At 48.4% G+C, this 13971-nt stretch overlaps 1 protein-coding gene across 1 annotated transcript in view; it reads left to right on the forward strand.

Moving 5' to 3' along the window:
• The window catches only part of PTPRN2 (protein tyrosine phosphatase receptor type N2), a 622313-nt gene that overhangs the window by 505446 nt on the left and 102896 nt on the right, over nucleotides 1-13971 (forward strand). Inside the window, exon 13 of the mRNA XM_042817469.1 lies at nucleotides 12805-13017. Within this exon, the coding sequence (XP_042673403.1) occupies nucleotides 12805-13017 (213 nt within the window). The remainder of the gene's footprint in view (nucleotides 1-12804; nucleotides 13018-13971) is intronic.

Below are 13971 nucleotides of genomic sequence, written 5' to 3' on the forward strand. Positions count from 1 at the left end.
AAATGAGAACATTTATTATCTTCCTGTCATACAGCCTTCTAGTAGTAAATAGGAGGACTACAGCTGATCCAATTTTTAAATATTAAGCTTAAAAAGTAAGTTCATGTTCAGCCTTTAATTCCCACAATTATTGTTGTATACATATGCCTTATCTATTAGGGCAGATATTGTACAGGAAAGTGATAAACAGAAGATCTTTTTTAGTAGCTTTAATGTTCCCACTGCAATTAGCTTTGCATTGTCAGTGTCTGTCTCACCAAGCCCTTACAAAGATCCTGTGTTCTTTGCCCTTCTGAAAATTCTGATGAAGTTATGGGAATCCAGTGGTGAATGTGTGGATATAACCCTCAGTTCTTTTAAAACCAGTGCTTAAGGGTGAAAGCTCCTGTTTGTGTAAATCAGCACTGTTGCTCTTCTTCCATCCGGGTTGGATGGGGCCCTGGGCAGCTGTGATCTAGTGGATGGCAGTGTGGATGGCAGCCCTGTCTACAGCAGGAGGGTTGGAAATGAATGATCTTAACAGTCTCTTCCAAACCAAGCCATTCTTTGGTTGTACAAGTCTTCCATTTAAAACAGTGAGTCTTCAGTGATGATCACTTCAAACACTAAGTGATCAAGTGCAGATGAAAGCCTGGTGAGCACACCTGTGTTTAGGGTGATGGACGCACACCTGTTAGTAAAGCTGCAACTCTTCTCTTTATTACTACCCTGTAGAATTCTAGATCTGTAGAGCTTTGTTTTGAAATTAATTGAAAAAATCTAATGAATGTCTACGTGCATGCCTCATTACATGCAAAATGCAAACCATAGGATAAGTACTTTGTTAACCATCTTTATGACTCCCTGTGTAATCTGAAGGCAAACATTTAATGTGCATATTTTAAAAATGATTTTGTGATATACTTATTTTAGCATGCTGCAACACGTGATTAATAATCTAGGTTTTATAGCTTGTTACATTAACTGATGTAGTCATTTTTCCATTTCTATAGCCAGAAAAGGCAAAAATTTGTCAATGCTCTTCAATGCTTGTATGAGTCAGAGAGGAAAAGGGTTTTTCTGAAAGTTATCCAGGCTCTCTCTTCCTACATGGTTCAGGATCTTTCTCTTTTTGTCAGGTTTTTGAACTTTTAGGAACCTGGTTATGTTAAAAACAGCGTGTAGCACACACCTGTGTATTGTACTGACCAAGGGCCTGCCTACACACCAATTGAAATCAGAAAGCATGTTCTCATTTACTTCACTAAGAGGAGAAAAGAGAAAAAAATACTAGAAAAATTGCCTTCTAAAATATGGAACTGGAGAGAGGGGATCATTGTTAGATGTAGTGAAATAATTAATAGATTTTATCAGGTTTCTGGCAGCTTTGACAAATCACCATTTAAACACAGCTCCAGGACCAGTGTGACTTCCACCATTTCTATCTGTGTCGCGTCTGAAAGCAGAAGACCCTGATCAGGGACCCCAAAGAAACACCAGCCAGAAATCTTAAATAGAGTGGATACCTAGTGGAGCATTGATTTGGTCTAATGGTACTCTGACAGTTGTTAAAATAACATCCTATACCAACTAAAAAGCCACCTGAATATGTTTTCTAGGAGGCATTGCTTTGTTTTCCACAAAGACAGCTTTTTTCTGTAGTCAGAATGTCCATGGAAGAAGAAACTCAACAGAAGTGTACGAAGCATGTAAGAATTTTGAAACCCGTCTACTTTAGGACCTTATTTAGAAATTGTAGTTATTTACAATTTATAATTCAAACAGTTTAAAACTAAAATACGTTCTAAAGTCAGGTTCATGTAGGTTGGAGGTGATATACCATGAGTACAATGAACAACAGATTTCTAATGTAATCTGTGCTTGTCCAGAGGCTTAGAAGATAAGATAGAGCAATACTTGCGTCATATACAGGAAAAAAGCATCTTGATTTCAGATCTCATATGGATTTGCAACACTGGCTACTGTTCCAAAAATTCTTTTTCACATGTAAACAGCACTAGTTTGTTTTCCTCTCAGGAAAGAGGGAATAAATAACCTTTTCACTACAGTATTAAAATAACACTCTAACAAAACTAATCTGCTTATGTTACAGTAGAGAAAACTGATACCTAACAGCTCTCTGAATTCTTGGCGTGCACTGTGCTGATGTGTAAAACAAGTTCAGCATTGCAGTGACTGCCACATTTGGTTACAACAAGATCCTGGTAGAGAATCCCACATTTCTCATCGTGTTTTACCACTAAACAGGTTTTGAGTTGGCACTTTTATAGGGGCTTCTTAATCAGGCTTTCATAATAACAGCGCTTGATGCTAAAACTTAAATTAATATTTTTATATTCTCTGGATGTAAACCTAATCTCAACGCAATTAAGGTTTCAGTATTGCATGCATTTTTATGAAATATTGATTTATGCAAAGCCTGACCCTGAAAACATTCACTGTTGTGTTCCAGTTGTTATTCCCATTAGTTCTGTTGATTTATAAAGAATTTCTCAGGTTGGGGTTGACAGGATCAGGCCCTGAGTGACAAAGGAGCTCAGAGTGCTCTGCAACAGATAAGGGACATGTTCCCAAACACCTGCTGCCGCTTCCTGGGTATTCTGAAACTTTTTCTCCAATATTTAATTTTCCTTCAGCTGCCACTCAAGTATTTGAAGGGTAGAATTATTACTGAATCAGGGAGAACGACACTATTTTTTTTACATAGCTCCTAACAAGACTGCCTCCATCTCGTCCTATCATTTATCTCTAGCAAGAGGTTCACCTGCACGTCTAAACCACGCCTGCTGTAATTAGATTGAATACTAAACTCAGCTCATCTACCCATTTGGTGACACTTTGTGCATAGCTAAGCATCTCAGACAAGAGTACGATCAGATCTAATGTATTTGTTTTCTTTTATTTGGAAAAGTGTAATAAAATGAAACCTTAGCTTGTTTACAAATGCCCATATATGTATCCATTTTTTAAATCCCTGGTCATCTTTACAAATGATGGACCTTTACAAATGCTTTGGACAGATCGTATCAACCTCCTGGAGGGCTGATCTCACCTTCCTGGAGAGCTGTACCTCACTGCACGGCTGGGAACCTCCAAACCTCCTGCATCTCTTTCCCATTTCAAAATAGACAGTCATAGGGACCAATGAGAGCAGAGAAACAATCAATAGGAAAATCTGCATTCAAGTTTGTTTGACTTGATGAAGCATAAAGCTATTTTATTTATTGAAATGGTATTAATGTAATTAAATGGAAAATGCACTCTTTACTTAATTAATATTTTAAGCTGTCTCTGAAGAATAGTATGCAGCTCAAATTTAGTTGATCGGTTTAAAAATGCAAGGTGTTAATTAGACTCAAATCTTAGCCAGAATGAAATCATTTTCTTAATAAAGTTGAGAGCTCTAGAATTTGCTTGGAAGTGGGAAGTGGCTGGTGTTGATCTTCAGAGATTAACACAAAGAGATAAGACAGACAATTTAGTGAAGGTCAGAAGTTAACATTCTTCCATGTTCGTGTTCCATGTTCAGAAAGTGAGTATTTGGAAAAGAGTTCTTCTTTTTCAGAGGTCTGAAGGAAATTTAACTCTGATGTTAAGACACACATACAACAAATCTATGGGAAATTCTGTGCAGCATTCTTGGGTTGGTATAATTAGCCAGGCTCCAGAGTAGATTAGGTAAAATTTTTTGACAAGGTGGCAACAAAGCAATAGATGAGATTAAATGGCTTTTATCTTAATTATACGTCCTTTAAAAGACTGAAAATCTAAGTTGTGCTGTACGTTGTGTAGGCATTTGTAGGAGTCACTGAACTTAAAACACTGCAGGCAGATTTCCAGCATGGCACCAGTCAGAAACCAAGGGCAGAAGGTCAGAGCATTTCTCGGTATCTGGGCAAGAAGAGATTTTTAGGGGGAATCCAGGCAAACATGGAGCATTGCTGCCTGTCAGGCTGTGCAAACTGGAATTACGTTCCCGAATCACTTTCACTTGTAAGATCCACAGTAGGATCTTTCTGCTTAGGCGTAGTTCAAACGCAGCTCTTTATTTTGAGTGAATGTTCCCATGAACCTTCCAAATCCCAATATTTTACATGTGCTGAAAATAGAGGAAATGCTTCAAAGTCATTTTTACATACAATTATTTTCCAGGAAAAAGGCATAAAACCTTCTAGCAATCCTCCATTGAAATGCCACTGTGTTGTTTTCTTATTTACGAATGTATTAAATCATATGGAAAAAAAATGCATTTAGGTGGCCTAAATGTAAGTTATTCAAGTGAAAATGAGTTTTACCAAGCACTGGTTTGCTGACTCTCAAATGAGGGCTGTGAGCAGCAGTACCATGAGGGCTTCAGAAATGTTCTACAAGTTTTAAACCAGTAAACTATTTAACATCATTTATTTCAGCTGTCAGCACATCTTGCATTTAGTGAGCAGAACATTAACTAATCTGTTAAAATAATGCCTCCTCTGCGGTTTGACGCTGAAGTCTTTTCAAGTGTTGTATTTAGCAAGTGTTAACAGTCATGAAAATGATGTAAGAAATGAAAAGTATTTCAAATTTCACTCTAAATTCCTCAAAATGTCACTGTTGTGTAACAACAACAACAAAAAAAGTGTATTTGAAGTAGTATGATGCTGTCTGTTGGCCCTTTTGGTCAATGACCCTGCTCCACCAGTTTGCCTCCCAGCAGCCCTAGGAAGATGTAACATTTGCCCAGCAAATGATAATTACTATATTTGTAAATGAGAAATATAAACACCAAAGGGAATGGAAGTAGGTATCTGTTTGAGACACCTCATTGGGAGGATCAATATGCAAACACACGTGTCCTAATGAGATCTCCTGGCGGGTTCATTTATCTTCCAACCTGAGTAATCCATGTTAGTGAGCAAACTGTGTGTTCTGCAGGGGTGGGAGGCTGGTGGAAGGAGTGCCAGCAATAGAGCAGTCACTGAGGCCATGCACCAAAAATGGAGCTGGTTGAATATTGGTGGATGCTGAAGGGGTTTCTGTGGGTAGGAGCCGGGGAGGAATGTGAGGAGCACCTGTTCTCCCCCAGAAATGTTATGGTCAGAACTTGTGTTCTGTCAGCGTCAGCAACATCCTCCTAAACCTGAGATGGGAATGGCAATTGGGTGGGGGTGTGATGTGACAGCTCTCTTCTTTCTAGAAGTAGTAGAACAACGCTGTTGGCACTTCACTGTAGGCTTCACTGGGGTCATGCTGGGGCAGGAGCAATGCTTTGGGGTCATGGGCCCTGCGGAGGGCGGCTCAGGGATAAGGAGCCTTGTGAAAAATGATTGTAAATAAATAAATAAATAAATAAATAAAAGAATAAAGAAATAGAAAGGGAAAAAGAAATAGAAAGGAAAAAAAAGGAAAAAAAGGGGAACGAAAGAAAGGGAAGAGGAAAGGGAAAGCCGCCCCCAGGGTTGCTGCAGTGTCACAGGGAAGGCTGTGAAGAGCTCAAGCCCTGCCGGGAAGGCACAGCCCGCAGCGGCCACACCGGGTCGGGCCCCCGACGGCTCCCGCGGCTGCGAGAATGGGCGGCCCGGCCCGGCAGCCTCCTTGAGCCCGGGGATTTGGGGCTTTCCTGACTCAGGCGGATTTTGCCCCGGGGAGGCGGTCAGGGAAAGGGAAGAGGAGCCCTCCCCAGTCCCTGCCTGCCAACTCCAGCTGTCGTTGCAAGTGGAAACAATGGGGAAGCGGGAGGGGGCTTCGTGGGACCTGTCACCTGCAGGGGCCGCTTCGTTCTGTGGGTTCGGGCCGAGATGCGCTGGAGAGGCCCCGCAACGCCCTTCCCGCTTCGTGCGGTATTGGGAACGGGGGCGGGTGGGGAAAAGTTTGGACCTTCTGTGCTCAGCCTTAGGCTGTTTTTATTTTTTATTTTTTAACGTAGGAAAGTCCGTTGAGGAAGAGACGTTGCGGGGTTCTTTGCGGTATTGTCATGCAAATGCTCTCATGATCTTTAGGTTTACTGTGATGTCCTGATTTGATGATTTATTTTTTTTATTTTTTGGCTCCTCCGTCATTGTTCTGCCCCCACCGCTTCCATCTTGCGAGAGTGGCACCAAAAAATGACGGGAGGGGGGGACACGTTAAAAAAAAAAAAAGGAAAAAAAAAAAGAAAAAAATCCCACATCCACAACAGAAACCCCGAACAGCTTTTCCAAATGAGTGACACAGGCAGTGTCCATTCATCGCCTCACACCGGCGAAGGGTTTCTGAACAGCCCAGACCTCCTTAGCCAATTGCTGCCAGCAACATGTGGAGGGGAGGCATCGCTATAGCAACCGGTGGATGGGCCATGTGCGGCAGCCGGCAGGGGCTGCGAGCGGCCCGATATAAGGAGGGCAGCGTCGGGGCGCGCCGGCATCCTCCGCCCGCGCCCGCGCCCCGCGGGGCCGCCCTGGGCCGCCCGCTGCCCCCGGAGCGCTCGGAGCTGCGCGAGGCGCTCGCGGCCGCCTCCGCCGCCTTTGTCTGCGCGGAGGAGGAGGGGAGGAGAGGGGGAAGTCGGGGCAGCGGAGGAGGACGGCCGGAGCCCGCCGAGGTCCGCCGAGCCCTCCGAGGGAGGAGCCGGTGGCGGCCCGCCGGCGGCAGCGCCATGGCAGCAGGTAAAGGCGGAGCGGGGGGAGCGCGGCGCGGGGTCCGCGGGCGGTGGGAGCCGCGCCGGGAGAGGGGATGGCGGCGGGGGGCGAGCGGGGCCGCTGCGTGCCCGCCCCGTCGGAGCACGGGAGGAGCGCGGGGGGAGCGGGGGCGGCCGGCGGGGCCCGGCGTTGGGACGGGGCGGCCGCTCCGCTGCGGGGCTCCGGCTGCGCTCCGAGAGCCGCTCGGAGGGCGCTTTTAGCTCGTGTCTGTGCGATGTGCCTTCGGCATCGGCGTTAAGTCGGCGCTGGCGCAGCGGTTCGCGTTGCTCCTTGCCGGAGATATTTGACCGAGCTCAGCTGTCGCTAGCCGACCTCTTGGCTAGGTTTCGTGGCTTGGACCTGCTCTGTCCCTCTGCTTATCCGTTTCGCTCTGGCTGACAAAGCCCAAGCTAAGGAGGAAATGGGCGTCCCGGTGCTCGCGTTCTGCTGCTTTCTCCCGCGTCGCTCCTCCGAGCTGGGAATGGAAGTTTCTTCACCCCGGCGTCTCCTCTCCGCACCTCCGGCTTTGCCTTCCTCCTTTTCAGGCGTGGATGTGGCTGTCCCGTTTCCTGTCCGCGTGTCCTTCAGCACAGTTCAGCTGATGCTGTAGGCTTTCATGCCGTGCTTTAACTAATACTAAGAGCCTCGAGAAAATCTTGAAGTTTACGATACGTTTCCTCTTTTGCAACCTTACACCACAAACTTCTTCGGGGTTCTCAGACCTCTGGGCATCTCAGCATCACCTCGTAGTGGGACTCAGGACAATGCCTATCGTCGTTTCTCGTAACTCTAACCAGAAACTTCACTTCTGTTTGCCTTTAGGAGGAAAATATCTACCATTGGTCAAGGGATCTTTGAACTCACTGAATTCTTGATTGTATTCAGTCATTGTTGGCGGCATTAATCCTACTAAAAGGTATAGAGACGCTCGAGAGTGCTTTGTGGTGTTGAAGGTTGCGGAAAGATCATTGTGCCCCCACCGATGAATAGATCTGTGGCTCTCGCAGTGACCTTTCTCAGTGATTTGAATAAGCTGCAGTTCCCAGAAATCCATCTGCCCATTGTGCCCGTCGATTTGTCTAATCTTCCCGACCCCTACAAGAAGCCAAAAGCACCTTCCCCTCCGATTTCACCCTCTCGAGTGAAAGCATTATGTTGACCTCATTTCAGGTGATGAACTGACATCTGCTGAAAGCACCAGGCGAGCTGGGCAGGAGGGTGCAAGGAGGGAGGCTGAGAGCAGCCCCAGACACCTCTTCCTCACTCTCCAAATATCCCCTTAAAGCACCAACAAGTAGCCTGGGCTGTGCAGCCTGGCAGCATGGCACTGAACCGAAACTCATGCTGTGAGCATCCCGAGGCCCTATGGCCCATGGACCTGCCTGGGTGAGGAGGGGGCAGGCACCAAACCAAGGGAGCTTCTGCTTTCCCTTTGTTTTGCTTTCTTATTTCACAAAGGAAAACCTTTTGTATCTGTGGGTTTCCTAGGGACAGAGTGAGGTAGCCAGGTTTGTCCTGATGCCGAGTGCGCCTCTGGGTTTCTGGTGACCTATCAAACTTAAAGAGCATAGAGCATCTCACCCTCTATCCCCAGTCACCCTGCAGCAAGAATTTGTTAGAAGTGGATTTAAGTTTAGATTTATTTAAACAAGCAAATACATATATATCTATGTAGAAGAGTACATATTGTAGATGCACCCACACAGACCCCTACCCGTCCCTTTCTTCATGCTTCCTCTATCAAGGAAATAACACACGTTCCCTTCTAGCACCGAGCCTATTAGCAAAGGGTCCTTTTAGAAAAACAAGAGAAGCTGGTGAGCTAGAACTTATTTTCCTGAAGTTCATTTCTAAGAGGAACGATTTTCTTGTAGAATTCTTTTCTTTTGCCCAGGCACTCTTTTCGCTCCTTGAATGGCAGATTTGCAAGTACAATTTCATCTGCACAGAGGAACAATAGCTTTCAGTTGCACAAAGGATTTCTCCCACCCTGAATCCAAACCACAATGCCTCTTGCTCTGATAATAGCTTCTGAAAAGATTTTGTAATGCACAGAATTAATACATGATTATTTCCGCCTCACTTCTCTCATTTATTAGATTCTATAGTGAATTCCAAATTAAAAATAGCACCTCTCGAGTTTTTTAGCATTCTGATATTTTGAAACAAATCATATTCTCAAGTAGCTCCTTTTGCCCATGTTTATGAAGAAATCTGCTTTCTAAATTATTATTATTGCTTAGAAACCAATCTGCCTGATAGCAATGTAATAATCAAGACATTCACAAGCTGCAAAAAAAATGCAGTGTGAGGTTATTCCTAAATGAATCACAGTGGTTTTGCCTTTACATCGTGGAGGGAAGGCTGGGTGCAGCAGCTGAGCGTTGTCAAAAATACCTCCTTACACTGATAAAGTGGAATCAAACCTCAACTTCTGTGAGAGTTCTGCTTCAACCAGGAGCAGAATCAGGTCCTGTGTCCTAGGAGGAATAATGGAGTTAATTCTGCTGGGGCATCTGGAAGGTGAGCACTCACAGCCCTGCACAGAGCCCTCTCCGCTGTCACAAAGGCTTTCCTCTTCTCTTCTTCCAACGTAGGTGTGAGAACTTATTTACATGAAATCCCCCATTAAATATTTACTGCCACTTGCCTGGGATTTGTTTGTGCTGAATCATGGGATGACACCATGGAACGGGACGCGGCGCTTTGATTCGAGCGGTGATTTGTGACTCCGGCGTTACGCTGCACTATTGACTGCTTCACTTTGGGCTGAGTGTAGATGTGCTCTGCCAAGGGACTGGGAAAGCCACTGTGAGATCAGATCCCGTGCATTTTTTTCCCTCTGAAAATAATTGTGACAACAACAGCACAACCCTTATGGAAGCAGTGTAGCTCCAGCGAGCGCTAGTGAGTGTAGAGTCATAGAATGGAAGAGTGGAAGTGGTTGGTAGGTGTGATGCTCTGGGATGGGGCGAAGCTTTGTCATCTAGCATTTAGCATGGATTGGGCCATTGCAAAGCAAGCAAAGACCATAGCCTGAGTGTTTTGAGTTATTTTCTAAGCTGTCTGTTTAGGATCAGTGGTTTTGCCTTCATTGGGACTCGCAGTACACGTGTTTCCGAAAAGGAAATCATTCAGGGGGATGTCAATATATTCAGCTCTATAAAGTTTAAAAAATGCATAGTTACATGTAGCTGAGTTTAATATTTAATTATGTGTAATTTATGTGGTCTATTTATTTGTTGAGCCTTAGGGGAAAGAAAGGTGATTTGTTTTTCTTGTTATGCAACAGCTATTGTTCCCCTTCCACCCCGGGCGAGCCTGAGCGAGCACAGGGAGAGGTGTTCTGCCTTAAAAGACATCCGACTGTAAATGTCAAATTCATAAATATTTAAACATTTTTCTTTCAATTTCGAGTCGAGTCTGACAGGACACCTCTAATTAACCCTGGGCTCCGTTTCAGGCTGGGGCCTTATTGCGGGGAAAGAAGAATGAGAGGTTTGGGCGAGGGGAAATCTCAGCTCCTGGCTGGGAGGGAGAGGGAGGGACGGAAAGAGGGAGCTTGGAACGACCTCGCTGGATTCATTTTTACCCGTTTCATCGTTTGACGGTTGATGCGCTGGAAGGGCAGCGGGGCTGCGGTGCTGCTCTGGAAGCACCGGGAAGCTGAGGTTCTCCTGTCGGGACGCATCCCGGGGCCGGGCCTCACTGCTGCCCCAGCCCTGCGCTCCCCGACGGCGGAGGTGTACGCGGGGCCGCCCAGCCGGAGGCGGCTCCCGACCCCCGGGCTGCTCCTCCTCACCGACTCTGGTGGCAGAGAGGGGAGACGGGGAAGCTCTGCGCCCCTACGGCGGCAGGGAGAGGGGGTGACTGCCCCCGATGTGATTGATGGGGCGGAGGTGCGGCTGCCGCTTCCCCAACTCCTCTTCCCTGGTCATTCCTGGCGCCTTCCCTTGGAAGGTTATGTGTTTTATTTTGCTTTGGATTTTTTTTGCAAGCTCTTGGCCGTCTGATGCCCTGCACCAGGGACGGCGGCTCCGTGGGCTCCCCATGAAAAACGTTTCCCGACGTGGTGCCAACAAGGCACCCTAACCCTCAACCGCCACCCCACAGCCCAAAACCCGACAGTTTCCTCGCGTTTTCCGTTACGAGAAGCGGATCTCGGCCCACGCCGCTTTGTTACGGGCACGGCCGCCCCTCGATCCCGGCGCTGCGAGAAGTTGGAAGCGGCACTCCCGTCACTATAACTACGGGAGTCGAGGGGAAAGCACGCTCCTTCTCTCCCCCGTGTTTACTCAGGGCGCTTGACAGCACTTTGCTCCCGTCATTTTCATTGTTTCCCTCGCACAGCCCTTTCCCCCTGGCGTTTGCGCGGCTCTTTCACACGGCAAAAGGCGAAGGGAAAAGCGTTTTAAAACCGCGGTGCTAAAAGCGGAGAAAGGGGAGATCCGTGAGCAGTGCGGTGGGGGAGCCGGGGCTGCGCGGCGGGGACGCGCCCTCGGGGCTTGGGGGAGGCTTGGGGGAGGCTTGGGGGGGGCGGAGTGGCCTCGGGCACCGCGGGGGGCCCGAACCGGGTCGGAGGGGCTCCTCTGTGCCTTGCTATCGGGGGGTCGAGCGGAGCGGAGAAGCGGATTAACGTCCCGGGGCGCAGCCGTCGGGGAGGGGGCGGCGGCCCTTTAGCGGGGGCCGCCTATTGAGATGCAGATCGCGACCCTTGGCCCCGAGGGGACGGCGTCCCTTTCACTGAAATGCTAATGGCAGAGCGCGGCAGCCCCGCGCATCCCCGGGCCCCCGGGTGATGCCGTCGGGTTTGCCCCTCCCGGCTCGGTTTGCAAGCCCACGGCGGCCGGGGCAGGTGGCCCGGGGTGGGGGCGAGGGGAGGCGCCCCTGGAGCCCCCTGTGAAGGGGGGGAGCGGCCCCGTCCCCCTGGTGGCTGGTGGGATTGGGAGGAGGGGCCGGGGGGCGGTGCGAGCCGAGCCGGGCTGAACCGGGCCGTGCCGAGTGGGGTCCGCGCCCGCCCCTGGGGCTTCCCAGAGCCGGCCGAGCATCCTTCGCTCCCAGCATCCAGGCGAGAAAATCCGGGAGGCTCCTTGAAGCCGCATTTCCATTAACTCAGCCTCAGCCCCGGCTAATCCGCAGTACTGAAGGCAAGGAGGCTAATTAATGACAAGCTTTTACAGTCAAGACCAGCGATAATTGCTTTGGTGGCCTTTATGATTACAAGATAAAAATGGACCGGGCCTGACATAAGAGCCACTGTGTACACTGCAAGACAGGAGGAAATTAAGAGCTGGCTAGCTGAATACGGAGCAGAAAATTACTAATAGAGGAGAGATAATGAATAGGCCGGCTAGGCATTCATGGGGAAAAATCCATTTTGTTACCACGCGAAATTAGGTGGTGGAAAGGAGTTTGCTAATTGTTCTCATCTTGTAGCAACCAGGGCTGAGGCAGGGGCGTGCTTTTCAATTCATTTCCCTGGTAATTGTGAAAGGGGGAACGCGGGCCAAATGAGTCCTGCTGCAATTTGCGCGCCTGGTCTTTTCATTTTCATGTTGCGTTTTTAATTGTTGCTAATATAGCTTATAATGAAGTTAATGAGGGGAAATTATTGTACAACTTTTTAGCACATGGAGACAAGTGAAATGCACGAGAAGGATTCTCTCCTATTGCTGCAAAAATAATAGTCATCTGGAGGAGTTTGGACCTATCCGGCTCTTTTTATATTTATATATAATCCTTTTTCTTCTGTAACAGACAAAAGGAAGAACTGCCACCTACTTTTTTTTTTTTTCCCCTGTTGTTTCGTGTTTTATTTTTCACTCTAAGGAGAAAAAAAAAACAAAAAAACAAAAAAACAAAAAACAACAAACGGATTTTCCCTCGTTGTTCTGTATGGTTGAGGAAGGAGGGGGGACCCGGCGGTGCGCGCACCCAGCGCCCGCCTCCGCCTTTCGGGAGCGGAAAGCCGGGAGGGGAGGGCACGGCCGGGGAAGGGACGGGAGGGGAGGGGACGGGACGGGACGGAGCGGGGGGGTCGCGGCGCTGTCCCTGCCCGCCGTTGGGCTCCGGCCCCGCTGCGAGTCGATTCTGCCGGGGGCTTCCCCCGACGGGGCCCCCGCACCGCTCCGCTCCGCGCACTCAGGCGCTGCCTCTCTCTCCTCCCCTGCAGAAAAGCCACGTCCCGCCGCTCCCGCAGCGCGGGGAAGAGGCAGAGTCGGCCAAATTTCTCCTCCTCACCCTCCTCTCCCTCGCTTGCATCGCCGGGGTCCTGGCAGCATCGGGGGTCGTCTACTGCCTACGGCACCGCGCCCACCACCGGCTCAAGGAGAAGCTCTCAGCCCTGGGGGCTGACGCCGGATCCGATGCTACCACTGCTTATCAGGTAAGTGCCGGTCTTCCTCTTCCTCCTCCTCCTCCTCCTTCTTCTCCTCCCCAGCCACGTTCAGCCAGGAGACAGTCGTTGGGCTCGTTTGTTTTCAGTGCTTCCCCCCCTCCCATCTCCTGTGAATATTCCCGGGAGCAGCTCCTTACTGCCGGGCAGTCCTCGTGGCTGTAAATTTGTGTCCAATTAGAAACATTCAAAGAAGGAAAAGAAAGCCCCTCGCTGTTGAAATTCTCTGAAAAATAACATTAATAGCCATAATCTGTCACCCCTGCCGCTATTAATAACGAAAAATCTTTAGCGTTTCTGAGGGATGGTTCGCACGGTTATCTGAAGATGTCTCTCATTTTGAGTAATCGACTTCTTCAGAGTCTGATATGAAAAGAGCCTTTGACCCGATCTGTTGCCACCTTCTGCCATTATTCAGATAAAATGAAATGTAATGCTGATAGATGGGGAGGCGAATGGGGGCTGTTTGGCGGAGAACAATGGTGGCAGATGTGTGGCCAGGAAGGCGGGAGTGCCGCGCTGAGATTTGCTGGAACACATCACAAAACATTGGAGTTTCTCTTTCAGTTTCAAGAGCTGGGTGGAGAGAGGCTGCATCTTGCTGGAGTTTGTTTTAGCTCACGGGGCTGATTTCTTGGGGGTGTTCTTGGTGATGGCAGTGCACGTGTTTTGGTCACACACCACGCAGCTCTTGTTTTCTAGCCCAAAATATTTGGAGTGTGGCTGGGAGAGAGAAGTCGAGAATGTGTAAATATTGTTGTTGTACCCGTGTGTGCTGCGCATCGATAGGATCCTCCTTGTGGCACTTCTCTGTCGAGTTCTGTTTTACCTTCTTGCTCTGCTCAGCATCAGGCGTGATGGCCTTTCTGTATTCTCAGGCTTCAGACTGGTAGCTGGGAGTCGTGCAGGAGTAAACTCGGGAAGTTTGGGTCTGTCTGTACCGCT

This window comes from Centrocercus urophasianus, unplaced genomic scaffold (assembly GCF_019232065.1).
Source record: "Centrocercus urophasianus isolate 14NV4802_14NV808 unplaced genomic scaffold, USGS_Curo_1.0 seq_16, whole genome shotgun sequence".
Taxonomy (NCBI): Eukaryota; Metazoa; Chordata; class Aves; order Galliformes; family Phasianidae; genus Centrocercus; species Centrocercus urophasianus.